At 42.3% G+C, this 22,592-nt stretch overlaps 2 protein-coding genes across 2 annotated transcripts; both read left to right on the forward strand.

The window, feature by feature from the left end:
- On the forward strand, positions 1-2,117 carry VAMP3 (vesicle associated membrane protein 3; the record flags this gene model as incomplete). The annotated part of the gene is made up of 4 exons (XM_079545570.1): positions 1-141; positions 756-914; positions 1,567-1,618; positions 1,992-2,117. 4 exons carry the CDS (start codon positions 1-3, stop codon positions 2,009-2,011), a joined length of 372 nt encoding a protein of 123 aa, XP_079401696.1. The 3' UTR covers positions 2,012-2,117.
- Positions 2,118-2,652: 535 nt separating this feature from the next.
- PER3 (period circadian regulator 3) lies at positions 2,653-19,006 on the forward strand (the record flags this gene model as incomplete). The annotated part of the gene is made up of 21 exons (XM_079545448.1): positions 2,653-2,753; positions 3,461-3,612; positions 4,165-4,280; positions 5,135-5,336; positions 6,427-6,475; positions 7,869-8,011; positions 8,384-8,462; positions 9,184-9,290; positions 9,496-9,652; positions 10,606-10,711; positions 11,120-11,245; positions 12,028-12,154; positions 12,412-12,556; positions 13,042-13,190; positions 13,625-13,828; positions 14,359-14,610; positions 15,170-15,906; positions 16,959-17,139; positions 17,719-17,899; positions 18,426-18,576; positions 18,905-19,006. The coding sequence occupies 21 exons, from the start codon at positions 2,653-2,655 to the stop codon at positions 19,004-19,006; spliced, it is 3,567 nt and encodes a 1,188-aa protein (XP_079401574.1).
- Positions 19,007-22,592: the final 3,586 nt, after the last annotated feature.

Consider the following 22,592-nt stretch of genomic DNA (forward strand, 5'->3'; position numbering starts at 1 on the left):
ATGAAAGCAAAATCTCTAAGAGCAACTAAGCAGAATATCAATGGCTTTCTTTACTGCAGGTCAGCCAGTGTCCCTGGAAACACAAATGTGCCTGCTGGCAGTAACCGTCGACTTCAGCAAACTCAGCATCAAGTAGATGAGGTAAAAATCTAGCTAGATAAGTGTAATCCTTTTCCTTAATAAAATCTGGTATGTTGAATAGATATACAGGCCAAAGTAGGTATTCTGTGATATGAAGGTGAAACCTTTTATAATTCATCTTTCTTTGTTGTATGTCACCTTAAGTCTTGGAAAGGTTTGGAAAAATAATAACCCATTCCAGCTGCACTAAATGGAGAAAAGCTTCCAGTGCCCAAATGCTAGCTGGGAACACAACAAGCTTTGATTTACAGATAAAAAGCTTGCTTCTCTTCATTAGGAAAGAAGGTTTACCTCTAAATACAACAAGTCCTGATTCCTGGGGAGGCCAAGAGCCAGTCTGGCTGCTAACGTTGTTTTGTGACATATGGTTGACTATTGTGCTTGAATGCCTCAAGTCATTCTGGTGCTAGTCAGGATTTACATCCCAGGTTAGAGGGAATATCATCACAACTGGCAATACTGACACTGAGAAGTAGGGATTCCAGCTGCAGGCAAATTTCAGGCTTATGTTTAGATACCCTAAATGGCGAGTTCCTTTTTTCTTAGATGAGAACATCTGTTCCCTGCAAATGAATTTTATAATGATTAATAAAACTGATAACTTACTGATATAGGTTGTTGACATCATGAGAGTGAATGTGGACAAGGTGCTGGAAAGAGATCAGAAGCTGTCAGAGTTGGATGACCGTGCTGATGCGCTGCAAGCGGGAGCTTCCCAGTTTGAGACCAGTGCAGCCAAGCTGAAAAGAAAGTATTGGTGGAAGAACTGTAAGGTAATCATGGCATGTACACTTACAGTATTCAGTATCACAACTAACAGTATTACAGTCAGCATCTCAAAAGGCACAGGTAAAAGGGACTTCAGGCAGTGTTTGCTTTTATAGCATCTAGTTTTAAAGCACGGCAGTGGTCAGGTGAAGTAACTGAAAGGTGGGATACCAGCCATGCTGCTTGATACAAGGCCTTGTGTGAGTGGGTAATAACCAGAGAAATGCTGCAATAATCTGAGGCTTTGGGATACAGGAGGAAAAGGCCAAAAATGCATACTAATGTGCAAGCAAGCAGAATTAGCTCACTGTCTCCTTATAGTTGTAGCTGCTGGCGGAGGTTGGAATCCTCATTGGTGAGCAACAGAGACAACAGAAAATGTGGTGTAGAGTAAGAGGAGGTGTAATCTTTAAGTTCTTTATTCCTGCTGTGTGGTTGCCTGCATGGAGTCACTGTAGAAAAGAACTTGGTCTACTCTGATTTGCTGTGTTACAAAGCCTAACATCTCTAGGTGCAATAGTGAGACAAGACTGCATACGGAAAAGGTTTTAATTGCCATGGTAGGTCTGCCACACCAAGTGAAAGTGCTTTGCAAGGGCTGCTGTCCTGTACTCCTGTGCAGTTTATATCAAGTGACAAGTGGCTTTTTCTTCACAGATGTGGGCAATATTGATAGCTGTTGTTGTCATTATCATCATCATCATAATTGGTAAGTTTCAGCAGGATGGGGATTGCTAAGAGTTAGAGTAGATGTGGTTAATTCACCAGCCGGTGAAGTTCAGAGGCAGCTGGGACACTCTATAGGAGTTACAGACAACACTGTGTTCAGGCAGTAGTGTCTGCTTTCACTGCTGTTGACTGCAGTGAGTGATAAACCCCCGCTGCAAAGCTGATTAACTGGGTCTCAATCAGCTGTGAAGGTGAGCACGCTGGGCTGCAGACTGCGTTTCTCATACAGCTGTGCACTCTGAGAGAGCACAGAGCAACTGCAGCATTCAGAACCCATAAGGTGGGGGGTTGCTACGGCAGAGGGCTGAAAGGAAAGGACTGAGACTGTTGTTTTTTTTTTTTTTTTTTTATAGTCCTGAGTGTGCCCAAATGAGTTACGGGAGGAAACCCTCACACCGAAGGTGCCTTTCCTCAGCCTTCCCGCTCCAAGCCCGCTGTACTCTCAGCCCACCTACTGCTGTTTAAAGCGAAACTCTTCTGATGATTGAAACGTTAACTTTACCTGGTTGCCTTAAGACACTCCTGTCAGTTACTAACAGCCGCCCGTACGGCGCCTCGGTGAGGAGGATCGGATCCTGGGCGCCGCGTTCGTCCTCAGTCCTCCTCACCCGCCCTTCGCGCCGCGGTGCCATCGCGGGGGTCGGCCGCACCCCCGCCCCGTTGAAGTGCCTCAGCCGAGCCGCCCCGGCCCTCGCCGCCCTCAGCGGCCGTTCCCGGCTTCGTTCCCGGCTCTGCCCGTCTCGGGGCGGGCCGCGCGGCGCCGCACGTGGCGCTGTGGTTGGCGCGCGCACGGGGGCCGCGTGCGGCGGCGCGTGAGGGGCGGGGCGCCGCCTCCGCCGCGCGCGCGCTCTCCAATAAAGTGGCTCCGCACCCGTTCCCGCCTCTCGGCTGTGTGTGGGGAGGCGGGGCGGGGGGGGCGGTGCCGCACGTTGCCGCCGTGTGTGGGAGCGGCGCGGCCGCGTGCAGGGCCGTTACGTAACGGGCGGGGGGCGCCGTCCGCGTCCCCGAGCCGAGATGGACGGCTGCGGCGCGGGGCTGAGCGCGGGAAGCGGCGCCGGCGGGGATCGGCGCGACGGGACGGAGTGCGGCGGCCGCGCGCCGGGCGGAGGCTTCGGGTAACGCGCTGATGCGGAGGGCGCGCGGGGCTCTGGGGGCATCGCCCGAATCACGGTCGGCGGGGGCGGCCGGGCGGGGCGGCGGTGCGCGGAACGGGGCGAGACGCGGGGACCCGCAGCGGTCGGCCGTTCCGGGCTGAGTTCACGCGGCGCTGCGTTTGCGGTGCGGTGCAACGCGCAGCCGTGACGCCTCGGGTGAGTCGACGGGGCTGCGGCGTGCCGCGATGAGCAGCGAGCGGGGAAACGAGAGGCGGCTGTGAGCGGCGGCGTCGGTTTCGCGCCGGCTGCGGTGCGGCCCCGTCCCGGGCAGCCGGGGGTGAGGCGCAGAGCGCCGAGCTGTGCGGGCGTTGGGTGTGTCGGGATCCGGGGAGCTGCTGGGCTCTGAGCACGTGGGGGAGCGAGCGTCCATTGCTGGTATCGATGCCGGTGATATTTAGTACATCTGGAGCTTTTCGTTGGTTAGGATCTGCTCTCGGCTGGATTACGGTGCCTCTGCCAGCCAAAACGAGCTGGGTTCAGCACGGAAGGAGGGGACAGAAAGGTTAAAATGCAGAGAAATCAAAAGATGCGGCATGAAATAGAGCAGATGAGCTTTAGGGCTTTTCCTCCTGTCCTGTGGGTCGAGCCGTACGGTGGAAATAGTTTTTTGGGGGTGGAATCTCCTATAGCAGAAGTCGCCATCGGAGTTCAACCTCTGTTTTGATCAGTGATCAGCTGGATTGGTGTCAGTCTCACAAAGATCTGATGGTGATGATCCAAGAAATCAAAAACTGTTTGCCTGAAGAGAAAAGGAGTTCCAGCAAGCCCAGCACTGTCAGTGCTCTCAATTACGCTTTACGGTGTGTACAGCAGGTCCGAGGTAAGCATGGAAAACGCCTGGAAGCACATGAGCTGTGCAGCAGCTTGATTTGAATGGATGCGTCTGACAACAGATAGCATTCAAACAAATGAAAACACTTCATCTATCCTGTCAACAATTGAGCAGCTCTAGTTTTTTTGGCTTCAAAGTCAGAATGCCCGCTTACTGCTTCGATCCCATTCCGCATCCAGGCACAGATAAGTGACTGCTAATAACTTGTCATGCATGTTGAGAAAACAGCATTTCTGTAGCTTGGAAAAAAACTGGATAGTTCTCCTGTGTTCTGCAGCAGAGCTAAGTAGCTCGTTTCACTCTTTTGCTGTCACTTGCTGTCCTCTCTATTTCCTTGTGCTTCTCTTCTGCAGCATAGGTCACTCCAGTGGTATAATCAGTACTCTTTTTTTTTTCCTTTGTTACTCCATAAACATTCTTCATCTCAACTTGGGCTTCATCAAAACAATGACAGTTAGGAGGGCTGTAAGAAATACTTTTAAAATTGTCTTCTTACTGACTTCCTTCTGTTTGTTTTGCATTTCTTGTTTCTTCAATTAGCAAACAATGAGTTTTTCCAGGCTCTTGGTGATCGAAGAGTGTTCCAGACGGGTGTGATGACATACAGCATAGAAGAGTTGGTGACAGTTGCATCAGAACACACTCCAAAAAACAGTGTAAGGAATTCAGACACGCTGAGAGGAGTTCATCACTTTCTGTTTCAGTCTCTATTTTATCACCTTAATATCTTTTAGGGAAACAGAAGTGTAAAATCAAAAAGCCTTTAAAAGGCAAACAGGTTTTTGTTAGTAATGGTAGATCAGTGTTACTGCTTATCTGTGCTGAATTGGCAGACCCAACAGCTGTAAGTGAAGAAATACTTCTGTTTCCTGTTTTCGTTTTTTTTCCCAGACACAACCATGATCTGTGAGAATTTTTGAATTCACTTGCAGCATAATAATCTCCTCGGATGGCATAGCAGAATGTTTTCATACCTGATCAAATCCGTAGTTGTGAAGGTCTCTGGTTTCTGTTTGTGTTCTTGGATTATTTCTCGATTGATTAATCAATTTGCAGTACATGCTGTGGTTTCTGGCTCTATTGCAAAGAGTGCCGAGTTTCAGTACTATCACATACTCTATCAGAAAGTTCTCAGATTTCTGTACATGGAACCATGACCTGTGAAATCTGGGGGGAAATCTGTGGCCAGATAAGCAGTCATTCTGGAAAATGGCAAGCATCTGTGGAATCTGTTTCAGTATTGATATTGCAGTCTCATTAGCATGAGTAAGTAATGAGTAAGCTGTGACGCTATGGCAGGCTGTAGTAGCTCACATGCGATTTTGTTTGGATGCTGGCTTTAGAAGTCTCTTCTGTACCTCTGTCGTTATGGTGTGTGGTTGTTTGTCCTGTAGTTCTTGTGGGAGGAGATTGGGGGAAGTTTGACTTGTTTTTTGTTTTTTTTTTCATCCATTCAATATTGCTACCATGTGTTGAGGGAGAACTGCTTTTAATAAGGTTTGTTTTCCAGGACACCTTTGTGGCTGTGTTTTCCCTGCTTTCTGGGCGCATATTGCATATTTCTGAGCAGGCAGCATCCATTCTAAACCATAAGAAGAAAGTCTTGGAATCCTCCCGGTTTGTAGAGCTTCTTGCCCCTCAGGATGCAAGTGTGTTCTATGCACACACTGATCAGTCTCACTTGCCACTTTGGTGCACGGAAAGTCAAACAGGTAGGACATAATAATGATTCTGTCTTCACAGAATGAGGATAGAATGCTTGTTTGCTCTAAATACTTACACTAGCAATATACTCAGGCTACCCTTCTTCCACTTGGAAGGGCTGAGTAGCTTTGCAGCTACTCCTAGCCTACCTGGAGTAAGTAAAATGCAGATGCCTTTTACTCATAAGCAGATAAATGGCCTACAAGTAAAAGGCAGCTGCTATTTTACTCTTTCCAAATGCTTTCCAGAAAAGAAACAGAAGGTCTAATTGTCCATTTAGAATGGCTTAATCTACAGCTTAGAATTGATTAGGTGCTCTGTTATCATGGTCCTGTAGCAGAAATGCTAAGTCACAGCCTGAAGCAGTGATGGAGCACCTGGTGGGAAGGCAGGGCCAGCCCAGGGGAGCTCAGGTGCATGCAATGTTCTGAGTGATGGAAGGGCTGGAGCCAGGTTCCCCCCCTTCCCAGCCCTCATGTAAGGGTTGGCTGTGGAGGTGAGGGGATCTCTCTGGAGATCTCTGTGTACTCAAGGCTTTTGGAAGGTAAGTAGCTTTTTCCCTTCATTTCTGTGTCTATGGCTGTTGCATTTGGGCTTGTCCCCATTTGCTGCAGCCAGAGACTTTGCTACTCTGTTATTATTGCTTTATTTTCCATCATGTTATAGTGTTACAGATTCACTTGCAACCTGCTGTAAGAGTAGCTTATTGAACCCAGGTTTTACTGGGTTTTGTTTGTTTGGTACTAAATGTGACTGAATGATAGTTTTTGAGCCTCACTTTAGCAGTGAATGATTTGAGTAGCCAAGGCTCTGTCTTTTGTCTGCTTAGCTGGTGAACTGTTCTGGCATCAGTTCTTGGAAATCTGAAGTTTTCTCTGAATTTAACTCCAGGTCAGCCATTCCTCAGACTGGGCAGTGGAAGAAATATTTGAGATAGGAGCAAGCTGTTGGCCAACTGATTAATAGCTGTTATAAGGAAGGCTGTGGGAGTTTGCTCTTGCTCAGAAAGCCTGGGGAATAAAGCGTTTGAAAGTTCTGATAGGTGTGACCTGTTTTAGGATATAAACTGATACCTTCGATGTGTGTTCTTCTTATTAGCCTCTCTGTATGACTATGCCCAGGTGAAATCCTTTTTCTGCAGGATCAGGCAAGTATATTATTATAGTTCTGTGTTCATGAAGGCTGGGCACAGGGAATGCTATGGGGCACAGGTGGTGGTTTGTTGTCACAATGACCAGTGTGAACTCTGTTAGGGGAATGGCTTACTGTGTTCAATATCAGCATTCAGCAGGGTGTTTTGAGTATCTTCTCCATAGTGATCATTAAGCTTGCATGGGGTAGAGGAAGAAACTGCTTGTGCGTGTTTCTTCTAGGCCTATCAGCTTCCTTTTCTACTGCTGTGCAGTAGAAGAATGATTTCGTGGGAAAGAGTCCCACTTCTGCAGTTTGAGAGTGGAGGCCGGGATGTTTTGTTTAAGATTGCTTGGGAGTTTGTGACAGAGGTAGTAATGGAAACTCGGTCATCTGAGTTCCAACACGAGACGCGAGTCAGGAGATGCTACTTTCTGTCACTGTGGGGTGGGATCTGTTGCTTTGTGCCAGACTAATCTTAGTACTGAAGAAACCAAAGTATAATAGAGGCTGGCCTGTAATATCTGATGCAGTTCTTCTCCAAAATGAGGTGTCTCTTGATTTAATTAAGAGCTGTTTGTTTCTGAGCAGATAAAATACTAATTCCATCTGTCAGCAGATCACCAACATAGTCACGCTTTTCAAAAACTTGGGTCTAAAATAAACCTCCAAGTCTCTTCAGTTTAACGCTTGGAATAAGTTTAGCGGGGCAAATTTCAGTTTCAATTTGGAGAATTATGTGAGGTACATAAATACTGTGAAATGCTTAACTCTTTTTTTCATGTTTTCGTACATCTTTCCGTCCTTCAACACAAACATTCAATTTTGTGAGCTTCATAAGTAAAAGTATCTGTTCACTAGCATACACAAGGGCTAAATATGAAAATTATTTGTGTTAGGTAAACTCTTTTTGTTATATCCAGATTCTGTTTGCTTTAATCAGAGAGCAACAATTTCTCAGCTGACACTGGAGAAACCCTGCTTAATTAGGTTGATGGAATGAAGTCTGAGACACAGAGGTTTTTGCCTGAAAGTAGTACAGAGTAAAGAACAAATAAAAGAAGAAATACATGTATTTAACTTAGCACAAGAACAAGTTGTTGGTTCTCATGAATATGTTTGGATGAGAATTAGAAGGTGGTTGCTAACTATCAGAGTAAGGGCTTTTGGGAACTGCCTTTCAGTGCATGTGCTAGAGGCCAAGTATGTACGGGTTTTAGGGGAAGCAAGATCAGTATTGCTGAACGTGTTGGCCTGTGATTGCAGGGCGTTGTGCATAGAGCCTTGAGGGATTCGTCCTCACGTGGTTCTGTGTGCTCTGCACGATTTACTTGTGTAAGGCTCTCAGTACTGGTGTGAAGTATTTGGGTCTTGACACCAACACGTTAATTCCTTTTACTTTTCCTCAGAGGTGGTAAAGATCAAGAACAAGAAATGCACTGGTACCCATTCCGAATCACCCCATACTTGGTCCATGTCTGCACCGCTGTCCATGTGGATGCAGAGTCCTGCTGCTTGGCTTTGGCTGAGAAAATTCACTCTGGATATGAAGGCAAGTCAGGATGATCCAGTGAAAAACAAGACAATAGGGAAACAATGTATGAATGTCAGCTTACTTTGATTGGCGTTTGCACTTGGAAACTCTCACAGGTGTAACTTCCAGTGAGTGTGAGTGCACATATGCCTATCCAGAAAGCACGTTTCTTCTTTGCTAGGTCCTGAGACCTTTGACCTCACTACATTTACAGTTGGGAGAGATTTGTATCACCTCTAATTTTGTAATGGCTCTTTGAGTTACTGATCAGAAGTAAGTGAACGGTTAAAAAGTTCAGAAGTCTGTAACACACGAACGTGGGAGAGCTAAGTTAGATTTTCTGTTTCAATGCATGTTTTGTGTTTCAGTAAATACTTCTTTTTCAATTAGCTCCTCGAATTCCTATGGATAAAAGAATCTTCACCACTACTCACACTCCGGGATGTGTTTTTCTTGAGATAGATGACAGGTGAGATTTGGATCTTAAGGATTGTGAGGTGTGTGTGGAGAGGTGGCAAAAAATCCACTGGTAATGCAGCTGTAAACAGTAGTAAACTATTTAACTGTGCAGTTGGCAATAGTTAATGAAGCAAAATTGTTTTGTGTTAATTTTCAGTAATTATTTGTTAGTCATTGAAGTTCCAGAGGTTTTTCAAGAACGTAATCAGCTTTGACTAAAAAAGTGAAACTAAGCATAACTGTAGTCAGTTGCCCTTGGGGCAGTGGGGACCTTTGGTGATACAGATGTGCAGTGTGGTTTTTCAGTGTTTGAGGAATCACAGTGCAGGTTGCAGCTTTAATCAGCTGCCTATTATAAACTTGAGCAGGCTGAAGTTGTCTCCTGCGGAGCCCCAGGGATGTTTTTACAACACACTTCGCAGCATCTCTGTCGGATTTCTTACTGATAGTTTTGTCTGGAACCTCTGTGGTTTTTGTTTTCTGTTTTTCTTTCCCCCTTGACCCCACCATGTGTGGAAGCACAACAGAACTTCCAGTTTACCTCTCTGGGAACAGAAATATTTGCATATTTATGTCATATTTGGGGATTAATAACTGGGTTGGAGAATGTTCTGTGGCTGTACTTCAGGTCATTGTAGATCATCTGTGGGGACTTTGCTGGCCAGCGAAGGTTAAAGAATGTAAATACTCAAGACTGAATAACATGCAATGATAGTGTGTTTGTGTTTCAGAGCAGTGCCTTTGTTGGGTTACTTACCTCAGGATTTGATTGGAACATCCATACTGATGTATTTGCATCCAGAAGATCGTCCTTTAATGATCACTATTCACCGTAAAAGTGAGTACGATGGTCATAAAAAGAATTTAAACTCCTCCTAACATTGTTCATTACTCTCTTGCTTGCTATGTGACTATTTTCCAGTCTGGACACAAATACACTGAGCAGTTAGGTGTCAAGACCGTACCCCAGTCACTTGTGTTTGTGCTATTGCTGCTGTGCCATAATGTAAACTAACCCTTGTTTCTTGGTTGTTTTTGTTCAGTCCTGAAATTTGCTGGGCAGCCTCCTTTTGAATACCTACCCATTAGGTTTTGCACTCAAAATGGGGATTACGTCATCCTGGATACCAGCTGGTCCAGTTTTGTGAATCCATGGAGCAGGAAAGTAGCATTCATCATTGGCCGACACAAAGTCCGAACGTAAGTCAGTTGTAGAAGTGAGTTGTTGAAGCTAGGTTTTCTTAATTCTTTTCATTCTCAATACTTTGAAATATAAGGAAAAACCTACTTTTCTAAGCCGTGTGTGTATGTACTGGATGTCCAAACACTGTGACAATGAGAATGCCTTAATCAGAACACCAATTTGAAGTTCCTTTTTAGCTTTTACTTTTATCTAAAAGGTAGACCACTTTAGCAAGGAATTGATGTTTGGTTTTGATTTGCTTAACAGAGAAAGAAATCACTAATTAAATGGGGGTTGGACTTGATGATCTCTGGAGGTTCCTTCAAACCCCTACAATTCTGTGATTCCTACAATTCTGTAATTGATAGATGTATGACCAAAATCTGGCTTGTTTTTCTTTGGAATTGTTTCCTTGGTAAATCTTTAGATTCTGCACCTGACTGATGTCATGTAAGAATTGAATTAGCATTGAATGTTTCAGTTAATGTTTTTCAGATGCCTCCCCCTGATTTCTGAGGTATTTGGAGATATGACTGTCTGATGCTTCCTCTTACCTGGTTCCTTTCATAGGAAATGGCTTTTCTGGCAATGACCTCTGAGTTCTCAAATTTAGTTGTGTTTTTTTTTTGTTTGTTTGTTTGTTTTTTTTTTTGTTTTGTTTTGTTTTTTAAGACTTTTTGGAGTGTGAAGGAGGCAAAAGGGTGGATGCTCGTCAGCCTTTGCTCGTGTCATTGTGCCTGATGTATTGGCTTTCTGAAATCCTGAAGCCTTGCATTAAGCACTGCTTTCTTATCACAGCCTCACTACTCTAGCTTTAGCTGATGGTGGAACAGATGATATCCCTTTCTGTTGATTCAGGGAAAGTCAACGTAAAATACAGGTTAATAATAGTAAACTCTCCTAACTCTGCTTACAGTTATATTTTCTTTATCAGTTTAGAATTAATTATGGAATTCTGTTGACTCTCTAGAAGCCCTCTGAATGAAGATGTTTTTGCTACAAGAAGTCAAGAAACTAGCAGTGTTGAGAAAGAGATAAAAGAATTGCAAGGCCAGATCTACAAGTTGCTTTTGCAGGTAAAGAAGATTAAAATCTCAAAACACCGTTTTGCCTTTTGAATGAGAGACTGAAGGAACTGGGGTCTGTTTAGCAAACTTCTTTGCCTGTGCTCCTTTGGAAGAACATTTTAATTCGAGACAGGCTTGTGTGCCAGTTTTAAAACTAAGGCTCTATGTAGCCCATCTGATTAGAAAGCTGTTTAGACATGTTCTGCAGATATTTGTGTTGAAAGGTAAATCTTCATCCTGGGACGGCTGTGAGGATGGTAGAACTTTTTTTCTACAAGAAAATGGTAGAACTCAAAACAGTGCTGACTCTTCATTTAATTTTTTTCGTTGTTGTTGCTCACTAGGAGTTCTGTGTTGCAAACTGTTTTTCCTTTCTCTTTGCTTATTTTTTTCCTTCCACCTCTTTCCCCAATACAGCCAGTTCATAGCAACGTTTCTAGTGGTTACGGTAGCCTTGGTAGCAGTGGTTCTTATGAGCACTACATCAGTGTAGCATCTTCAAGCGACTCCAATGGAAATTGTGCAGAGGAAACACCAGAACCAGTGAGTTTTTAGATATATCAATGCCTGTGCAGTAATAAAATCACATTTTAAGAAATGAAGAGTTATGATGTATATGTACATACATAAGAATTTTACTTCAGTGTAAAGGCATGTGGTTGTGTTCAAGCTAAGCGTCCTTAAGCGGGTCAATTATAGAATGCTGGTTTTGGGGTTAGATCTTAATTTTGCTCAGAAAAGAGCAGATAGCTGCAGTACACTGAAGTTGTAGAGATTGAAGACTTGCTTGAAGACTGAAATTGAAGACTTGCTTAAAGTTTAGCCTTCTCAAAGAACTGGGGGACTCAAGGGGAAGAAGAAGCGAGAAAGCCACACAACTAGGAACAGTGTTGGTGCACAAGATAAGTGGGGGGCTCTATTCGGTTTCGATTTTCCCATGGTTTTTTTTTTCCTCAAGAGAACATTAGAGTGGTGTTATTAACTTCTGTAGGAGTGGAGACGATCCTGTCCTAAAAGAGAAGCATTGTTACTTAATTTTTGAGACTGCTTTGAGACTTCAATTTTTGAGACTGCTGGGTAAATAATCAGCAAATGCTCTGAATTTGCATCAATATAAAAATGATGAAACTTAAATGATGAAGCTGTTTGGGCTTTATCACGGTTAAATTCGCCATGATAAGTATGTTTACAAATGCCAGTAGATACTAGACTTAGGTTGACAGTCTTTCAGTTAGGAGTATACAAGAACCCAACCCCATCTCAATAGTCTCCTGTGTCCACTTCTATTCCTTTTAATCTGACCTCACGCTTTCATGTATCTCAAGGTGACTTTGCAGCAGGTGTGTGCAGATGTCAACCGGATAAAGAATCTGGGACAGCAGCTGTATATTGCATCAAGGAGCAAGCCACAGGATGGAAACGAACAGCCTATGGGTTCAGAAGTGCTAGAAGGTAATGTATGTAATTGTGATCCTTAAGTTGACGGAAACTCTTGTAGGTCTGGAGCCGTGAACTTGGCTGACAGCTGAAGTACTGAAGTTGGCATGTTAACGTGGCTTGAATGCGGGAAGTATTTTGGTGGGACTTTTTTGAGATGAAAATGCAGAACAACTTGGTAACGAGAGCTGTGCTGTGATAGGCCATATGTTCCTCTGAAGGTATCTCAGTGGGGGTTGCTTCCATGTCTTTGAGAATTTCTCCTTTTCTAGGGAAGAGGCACAGCGCTTCCTGTTTTCTCCCGACCTTGAGAAGTGATAGCACAGAAGAACTGGGCAATGCACTTTATGATGATTCAAAGAAGACTCCACATGTTCCTTCCTATCAGCAGATTAATTGTGTTGACAGTATCATCAGGTAGGAAACAGCAAAGCAGTTACAGTGAATAATACTGAAGATCCAGTTAGCGTAAGGTAATTATGTATGCAATTTGCATTGACTGGATTTTGGGTTGGGATAAAATTCTGATTTGGAATATCTGCATTAAATATGTGAATCATATCTTTATCACGTTTCTCAAGAAAGCCAGAACGTGAAAAACTATTGTGGTAATTAAAAATTCTTTCCTTATTCAGCTCCTGTATATACTTATACACAAACTGTATTGCCAACCAATATACCACCATATTAGCAACAATTAGAACATTTGTATGATATCTCAGTTTTGCGCTTTCCTTTTGTAGGAAGGCACTACAGCAAAGCTATAATTTGCTCTTGAGTATTGTATCAATGGCTGTAACACCTTGAAAAGCTTCTACTTTAGTGGATAAGGTCTCTTTTTTTTTTTTTTTTTTTTTTTTTTTAAAATGGGAAGAGCTTCCTGTGATATACTTATGTTTCAGATATCTAGAGAGCTGCAGTGTTCCAGTATTGAAAAGGAAATCTAAATCTTCTACAAATACATCATCATCTTCAGATGGTGACAAGAAAAACCAGCAAAGACTGCAGGAGGTCAGGGCATTGGGAGGTAATGTAAAGGATGCTGACTATTGTAATGGAAACACTGATGTATTTTTTTCTGATATGCTACTGTTGTATGTTTCAAGGTTTCTTTTCATTTTTTAAATCACTACCATGCAAACGGCGCAGATGTTTTGGTTACAGACAGTAAATATCTACTTCCCTTGCCCAGATCATGCGGTTAAGCAGAAGTTACAGTAGTAAGTCTTCGAATTTAGAATCCATCAGCAAGTACTTGCTGTTGCTAAATAAGCCTTCTGTAGCTCACTGGTTTTATGCCACATTTAGTGTACTTCGACATTGTAGTGGTATATGAATGTTACATTTATTTGTGTGTATATCTATTTTATTTAACAGATTGCATGGTTGAGTGGTTGCTTCTGAACCAATTAGATTTGATGGCTTAGGAGCAATTGAAGTGCTTGGAAAGAAATTCAAAGTAAAAATCTTTTAATTTACCAATAGATACTGCTGTTCTTTTATCAGTTAATTCCCAAACTCCAGTATTTGCTGATCAGGAAGAAATGGTGAAGAAGCAGACCAATGAAGGCATTGTGGGAGCTCCTCTGCCAGGCCTGAGCCTGTCCAACAAGTCTCTGAGTGTGGTATCTGCCACCAGCCAGTGCAGTTACAGCAGCACTATTGTGCACGTCCCACACCCTGAATCAGGTACTATTCATTCTTGGAAAATATTGACTAGACTCACTGATTTTTAGATTGAACAATATTTTCTGACTGAAATATGCAGTAGGAAACTTGTATTTCAGAGCTCATATTCATCAGAACGTATCTCAATTGAACACAATTGAGGCACTTCTGCAGACGCTGTGAAGAAAACTTGAGCCTGAAAATGTTTACAGTGTTTTTATGAAGCTTCAAGTGCCTGTTTTCCTTTGTGCTGTCACTTCGTTACATACTTCTCAAATGCAACAGTGAGCTGTTGAAAATAAACATGATTAGTGGGCTGATATTACTTAATGCAGAAACACAAAAACGAGTATTTTGCTGCAATTGTAAGAGGAATGAGGAAAGAACTAATTTGCTGAATTTGTGTTAATGTAATTGAGTGTAAGTGGTACCCTGCAGTGTCTGTCTGCTCAGTAGCTCAGGTGTTTACTTTGTCCAGCCCTCTGCATACTGTGGGTGTTGACACCAGAAGGCCAAATCAAAGTCTGATTTATTTTCTTTCCTCTCCAAAGAAGTGACTACAATGGAGAATACTCATGTTGGAAATGAACACATCGAGCTGCCTCCTCTGAATGCTCAGAATCCTGTTACAGTGGCTGAGGAGTTAAAGCCAGTTGGATTAACAAAAGAGGCTTTGTCAGTCCACACGCAAAAGGAAGAGCAAAACTACGTGGACAGGTTCCGCAGGAGGATCTTGCTCTCTCCGTTTAGGACTTGCCTTCAGTGGGATAGCAGAAGTAACAATGGGCATTCCTATGACCAAGGTAGGCAGTGCTTTTGAGAAATACAGATTTACTGGGCTTATTTTAAAAGCTTAGCAATGAAAACCTGTTCTTCTTTGTGTGATTTGTTGAAAAATCTTACTGTGGCTGAGAACAGAGTAGTTCTGAATTGTCAAGACCTGACAATGTCATTGCCCATGCTGAAGATCTGCTGCATTTTGGTTGTTGCTGTTTCAGACTTTTTGTAAAGCTCCCAAATACTGCAGCAAACCTGATCTGTCTGAAATAGCTTATTGCCTCCTTTTGAAAGAATATGAAAGATCTGACTGGGATAATCTCCCCCCCCCCAAAAAAAATTGATGGTAGGAAGGGAAAACATTGTGGGTATGTCTGCAACTCTATCACTGTAGTGTGTGGAAGAATTATGCAGAACTATCCAGAACAAAGACAGCTCTGTGAACGAGCTACACTCAATGATCTGGATGTTTCTTTTTATTTTTTATTTTTTTCTTCTTTATCTCCTTTTTTTTTTGTTTGTTTGTTTGTTTTATATTTTTTTCTGTCTGTCATTTCAATGAACGTCTCTTTTTTTTTTCCTCAGGAAATTCTCCTTCTAAGGAGATGACTCCAACTAACTGTAAAAATGGCAAAAAAGGAAAATTCAGACAACGGAAGCCTCAGAGACAGTCCTCAGATAGACGATCTTGTAGTAAAAACAGAAATGGTCTTCAATGTGAGAAGAGAAGAATTCAGAAGCAGTCACTTTCTCCCTCAGAAATGTCCTGTTTAAGGTCCTCGAGTATGAATTGCTTTCCTCCTGTGGGATTTCCTGTCTATTCAGATGCACTGTCTAGTTTTCCGGCCTCTTCTATAGGAGAGGAACTTGCTATTTACTCAACAAAACCTGAGCCCACGTCACTGTCAGAGCTGTGCTGTGGAGCTCCATCATTTCCAGCACTTTCTCCCCCAAACATAGGGATGTTTATGGCTGTGTTTTTTCACAATTTCCCTGTATATACTCAGGTGCCTCAATATGCCTTTCTTCCTAGCCCTCAGAACGTTTATCTCCCTTCTTCATATCCGTGCTCTACTCTACCTCCTGCCCCTCCTCCTTCAGTTCCATCACCAATAGCCCCAATCTCTGCGGATCAGTCCTATCCGGCCTCTTCTGCCACATTCACTGAGGAGCAGTCGGAGGGACAACATGGCTGGGCCCTACAGCTGAGTAGCTCACGGAGCAGCTCCCCGCTTCAGCTGAATTTACTTCAAGAAGAGCTGCCAGAATCTGTGGAGCCTTCAGTTAACACTGATTTTAAAGCAAGTACAGAAGCTAAATGTGTAAGTAACAAAGATCTTTAGTGTCAAGGAGAAACTGACTTCCACAATGTTCAGTCACCAGATTCTGTTAGCTTCTCTTACCGATATCTATGCTCTGTAGACTGCAGGGCACAAATAGCAAAGGAGGCAGAGAAACTACGCTTGAGCCCATGGGGACTTGTAGCAGTGCGGAGTTGGTGCTCAGTAAATGCCACAGATGTGAGATCTGGTCTAGGCTGCTGCAAGCTGTTCTTGCTCAGTGCTTTGGCAACACTTTATTTTTTTCCCATTAAATTGTCAGCGGTTTTGGGTGGGCTTTTATGCATGTGGAACTTGGTTAGGACTACATGGTTCTCGTCTTTTTCACTGAGTCCCACAGTCTCTGTGGAGAGTTAAAACAAAGGGAAGATACTTTTCTAATTACTCCCTCTGTCTCCCAGGGATGCAGCTAATGACCGAAGAACAGGGATCCGTGTGGGTCGGTTTCCATACATGGGCATAGAAAAGGCCTCTCCAGCTTCCGCGGTAAACTCAGAGGCAGGAATCTGAGCTCTGCAGGCAAGGAAAAAAAAAGTCTCGGGAATCCAGTTTGTGCTGAAAAGGCTGGATCAGCTGAAACTGCAGGGTAGGGTCCTGAGGGGAAGTTGATGTATCTGTAGTTGCTGAAGCTATGAGCTTAATGCAGTGATTCAGGGGAATGCTTTCATTTTCCCTGTAGGCCAGCATCGCTTAATGTATGTGGCTGCTCTGTGCCACCTAACAGAGCATGGAGAAAACTGACTCTCTTTTGAGCAAAAAACTCGACTTAATGTAAAAGTACAATATCTTGAAGGAAACCCTGTGGGGAAAGATCTGCAGCATGAATCAGAAAGTCTGGACGCTTGTTGGTTTCACGTGTGAAGAGTTTTATCATGAGTTCTAGCTAGCCATTCATTTTCAGAGCTAGAAATTCCAAAGCTATTGAACTGATGCAAGAATTTGTCAACATGTCACAAATTCAGTAAATGCGTGAACTTCCTTTTTCAAGTTCGAGGGTGACTTCCATGGATGTTTGTTTTGATTTTTGTTTCCAGGACGATAGTCGGGAAGATAGTGGTAACAGTGCTAGTAGCCATTGTGCTTCATGTGAATTTACTGACCGCTTGCTGCGTGAGGACGCCCAGTCAGGCGCGGGTTCAGCAGCATCAGGCAGTGGATGGGCTTTATCTAGTTCTTTAGGCTCTCGCTCCTGTGAAACTTCTGGTGGTGGCACAGGTAAGGAAGTTAAGATCTGGACATTTGCTACTCCAGTGTTAGGTGGGTTGCTAACGTGTTGGTAAGTCATTAAAAAAAAAAAAATTACTGTGATGGGAGTGGGAAGTCCCAATAAGAGGCTGTGTTGTCATTATTTTTCACTAGCTTTCAGTGTTTGAGGCCAAATTTTGTTCAGTCACAACAGTCAGAAATGAGAGTCCAGAAGTTGTTCCTTAAAACTAAGTTAGGCTTCTAACTTATGCTCATTAAGTTTTTTTTCTTTGTATTAGAGGGTGGTTTGCATCTTACTTGAGTAGGGATAAGTCTGCATAGAACAGGGCTTCTTGGAACAAAAGCAGGGAAGTTGAGACAAATCTTGAGAAGAGTAAGTAAAACTTTAGAGGTCTCAAGCAGTTTAATAGAATGGATTTTATCTTTGAATTTTCAGTAAGTGGTAATCTCTTACCAGAGGAGTCATCTGAGAGGGCCTGTGTTCACCCTATTAGAAATAGCTTGCACAAATGCTCTGGTGAATTTTACTATTTGTGCTGGATCATGAAGGCCTTGTCAGAGTTCATTTTTTTTCATGGTGATTCTCAGCAGGCAGTAGGAAAAGCAGCAAGTATTTTGCCAGTAATGATTCTTCTGAAACTTCCAAAACAGAGACTAATCAAGAAGCAAAAGAAAAACAGACATCTCATATATCTAAACATGAGTCAGCCTGGGTGACGATGGATCGCACACCTGAGCAAGTTCTAATGACGTACCAAATGCCTCACAGGTTAGAAAACATCAACGTTTTCTGACATATAGTTTGGAATTGTGCAAGGGAGAAATGTAGAGTTAAAAACAAGACCCTGGAAATAGTATATGGACCAATAAAACTCAGGAGTTGTGTTCATTTACTGTTGTAGGCTCTGGGCATTTCTTTTAATCTACTTTTTGCCTGTATTTCTTTAACACTTAAGATATGATAACATGAAACCTCTTTGTTGAAGTGCTAAGCAGATTGGGTTTTGCCCTGCACTTTGCATTGAAGGGTAGGAATATTTGTGGTGTTTGCAATGCTTCTATGTAATTTGTGATGAGATTCCTCATTTTAAAAAACTAAATAAGCCAACCTGAAAGTTAGACTGGTGTTGAAAAAGCTTCCCAACTAAAAGAAGGTATAACAAAACAGTTACTTTTCATTGGCTGACTTCAGCCTTACACACAGCTGTATCCCACAGTCAATATCAGCAATGCTTGCCTTGTTGTATTCAGTGCAGCTGCGTTAACAGGTGTCTGTGGTTCGTTTTGTTTTACAGAATTAAAGAGGAAGTTTTAAAAGAGGATATGGAGAAGCTGGTAGTCATGCGACAGCAACAGCCTTGGTTTTCAGATAGGCAAAAGAGGGAGCTTGCAGAAGTGCATACGTGGCTCCGGACACAGACTGTCCCACTACAAATCAACACTCAAGTAAGGATTGTGGAAGGAATCAGCTGCTTATTCACGTCTTGGCTAGCTAGAGGTAGTGCTGCTTCCAGCTAATGTGATTTTTACAGCATGAGGGTCACTGATAGCTGTTACTTGTGAATGCTGGAAGGCTTGAGAATACTAGCTAAGTGTTGGAAGTGCAAGTACATGCCTCTGAAAATTGAAGTTCTCTGTATGGTCTCTGCTTTTTTAAAGAGATTTCATTCAATTCATGAGAAATTTCAAGAGATTGCAGCATATCGTGCTACCAGGATGGATTCTTTGCAATATCCAGGGAATTTAAATGATATGTCCTTGTTCCTTTCTAAAGGGATGTGTTACGTGTGACATCAGGGAAGCAACTTGTGAGGCTGCAATGGCTGATGACAATATGGAAAACAAGGGAAAATCGCTTCCAGTCTTGGAACACTGAAGACATCCCTGCCTGTGACAGTAAAACTGGTTGGAATAATTCCCATTCCCTTTTCCTTTGGCTTTGCAAGATGCTAGCAGCAAATCTCTCCAGCTGTCTTCTCCCACCATGACCAATCATACACGAAACTAAACCTTTCTCCATTACTCCCTTTGCTCCTGGCAGGATTTTGAAGGCAATCTTTCACTGGGAGGTTGTTTGTGATGTCAGGAAGGACAACTTGACAAGAACGAATGATTGTGGATGGATTGTTTCTAACTTCTGATTGCTCAGTGCTGAGCAAAATATAAAGATTTTTTTGTGTTGTGGTGGTGCTGTACTGTTTGTTTTTTGTTGTTTTTTTGTTTTTTTTTTTAACTGAACAGGTAAGAGTTTGAAAAGATGCAGTGGTTGTGAGCTTACATTGGCACAGCCCTGTTTGTTGTCCATCGGGGTAGATGTAGCTCAGATTCACTGGTACAAATACATCAGAACATCCTTCAATTTTGTTTATTCAGTCTGCAAAGATCTAAACTAGGGGTTCAGAAGATGCTTTGAGGCTTTAAGTTCTGCAGAATACCATAGCCTTTTGATGAGTGACTGAAAACTGGGTAAGTTACTGGGCATCAAAATACCTTTCTTCAGCTTGTGACCATCAAAGAAGTCCAATAAACTGAAGTGAGAAAGAGCAAAGCTATTTCTTATGCTTCTCACAAGTATTTTTTGAATGTTGTTTTTCAGCTTTTTGTGTGATGTAACTCATCTGTTACATGAAAGGTTTTCAGTTTTATTTACTAATGAGCTACTTGTTGAGTAAGTTAAATAATACTTTGACTTCAGATAAGTGGAAGAAATTTAAATTTATCTGTAGGCTTTTCCTATTTTTCTAATCAGTTCAGTGGAAATCTTTGTCACTGAAGCTTATTTCATGGAGTGTTATTTTTATTGTATTTTAAGTGTTCAAGACTATTTCGACTTGGGCAGTGTTGTTTTTTACAGTATTTCTGCTCATTTTGTTTATATATACTGCTTTCTCTTTATTCTTAAGCTGCACTTCTTTGGTTTTCATCTTGAGCTTTTCTTTCTTAACTGTTGTAAATCAGCAAAGATTCATGCATTCTCAGTATCTCATGTGCTTGAAGTTTAAATGCTTTTTAAAATAAGAATCCTTAATAGATGCTCACATATAGAAAGTTATACACTTGTAGGAAAGTCCCCAACTTGCATAGTGAGTGTGGTACCTTACCCATATTTTTACTTTCAGCACTTTCCAAACATGGAATGTGGGTTTTATAACCTCACTGCCTGAAACATGTGCTCTAAAACCTGTAGTAAGATGCTTTTTGTATGGGTTATTTCCCTAGCAGGGAAAGTTCTTAACTAACTTATTAACTTAATTGAATCAGTTCTGGTTAGCTGTACTTAAATTCACTGCTTTAATATGGTTTGAGGCTTAGTGAAATAATCTGTTTCACACAGTGAAATGAATATTCCAAATAAGGCCATTTATGTCCTTCAGGAGAGTTTAAATGTGTAAGCCAGAAGAAAAGTGAGATTAGTTATAATGCTAAGACATCTGTTTTATGAAAGAACAAGACTTGGATAATGATAACTTAGTCCTAATAACTTGAATAATCCCTTTAATTCATAGGTCTGGGGATGTGTCCTTATCCCTCTTGTATGAAGAGAGGCAGAGGCACGAAGGACGTGCACAGGTGCACAGCCCCACTTCATACAAACCCAGGAGTGTGGTCAGGGATCGTGGTTCACTCTGTCCAGTGCTGTCTTTGCTGTAAATGGTCAAGATTCTCACCTGGACACACAAACTGTTATTATAGTGTTTCTTCTTGGAGAATGTTAACCCTCCCTGTGCTGACTATTGCACGAACCTGTGCTCAGTAGATCCATATAGAAGCTGAAATCATGGACAGTTTTTACAGTGGTGTGACCACTGTAGCCCACTGTCATCACGTGCAGTGCAGGAGCACGAGCCTTGGAGTTTAAATACGAAGCACATAATCCTGGCTCAAGCTTAGGTGCAAGATTCTTTAAGAGAAACCAAGTGGTGAATGGGTGCCTTGTGTGATAATGACACTGAATTGTTTGCTCAGGAACACAGTCTTATCTGCAAAACTGAATTTAAGGCAAAAAAAACAGTTTTCCAAGCTGTTCTTTACCCCATTAAAACAGCAACATCTAGCAACAAAATGCCTTATCAGGCCTCTTGGGAAGGACCTTGTTTCTGTAAGCTTTTAGGAACTGATGGTTTTTACTTCAGCTGATGTCAGTTTTTTACTCTTCGTAGCCTGCTGAAGTAGTCACAGTGAAACACAGTTGTGATCTGGAAGAGCGAGGGAGTAAATACTGCAGCCAGATGTGCGCTGTTTTGTGTGACTTTGTTTTGGCTGATACAGTTAAAATACTAGAGACAGTTTAAAGCTTCTCAAAGTTCTAGTTTTCAGTCACCAAAGGGGATAAACTCAAGTACAGCAATGTCACAGTTCTGCCCCCTGTGGGGGTTTCAGCAGTTTGGATTAAGCAGGCTGCTTTTTTCCTGTTCAAAATTAGTTTTATGTTTAAAATAAGCTAATTGCTGTGCAGATGTGTCATGGCATTGGTATGAACAGAAGGGGGACCCCAGTGCTTTTTGCAGCATGTGATGAATGTGTTGGTGAGTTTATCCTCTAGCTGAATCAATTTTAAATCACAATTGAATGAATACTTGCATTAGTCGATAAGAATATTTCACTGAAGTATTATTCAGCTGTGGTTTAATTTGCAGTTGTGATTTTTCACTGTACAACCTGGAAGGACATCTGTTTTTATAAACAAAACAAAAAAACATCCAATAACTTTTTGAAGCGTGTTTGCTTTTGTTATTGGGTAATTTCTGGAACATTCAGTATTTTGTAGGTGCAGTGAAAATGATCCCCATTGCTATTTATGCTGTTGGTTTTTTGTTGTACTTTTTGTGGTGTTTTCCAGGATATGCTGTTTTGTTTCTGTATGTGTCCAATATAGAACGGCACAAACACTGAATGTGAAGGATTATTGCTGGATGTATGAAGTGCTCAGCTTTGGTGTGCACAGTTGAAAGCTTCTGTCTCTCCCTGATTTTGTTAGAGAAGAGTAAATAAACACTGTGAGAGCACTTGAGCCTCACCATGCTAAAAATTGTGTTGTAGAGAAAACAGAAGCAATTCGTGGGTTATCACAGATGTGTCTCCTCGAGCAAGAAAGCTCTTAATTGCAGAGAAACAATTTGCTGATCAAAAGCGATCAGTTTGGTTTGAGTGCTCTTCCTGCACTCCTGTAGGGAGGAAAGCCTGAGGTGGAAGCTGTCGAGAGCTGTAGTTACAGCAGCACTGGGGAGAAGCTGAGTTTGCTGCTTCTCTGTTAAGAGCTGGGCAGGCTCCCTGGTCTCAGACACTAGAGATAACTTGCAGTGCTTGTTTTTTCACTTCATTATTTTATTTAGTTTGTTTGCCATTTTGGAAGAGGCTTTAACAGTTGTTTTTCTTCAAGTCTTCATAAGCTGGACACCTTTTCCTGCCTCTGAGATAAATCTTCAATAGTTATTCATTTAGATAAATTTGAAGCCTTTTCC

This window comes from Tetrao urogallus (genome assembly GCF_951394365.1).
Source record: "Tetrao urogallus genome assembly, chromosome: 21".
In the NCBI taxonomy this organism is placed as follows: Eukaryota; Metazoa; Chordata; class Aves; order Galliformes; family Phasianidae; genus Tetrao; species Tetrao urogallus.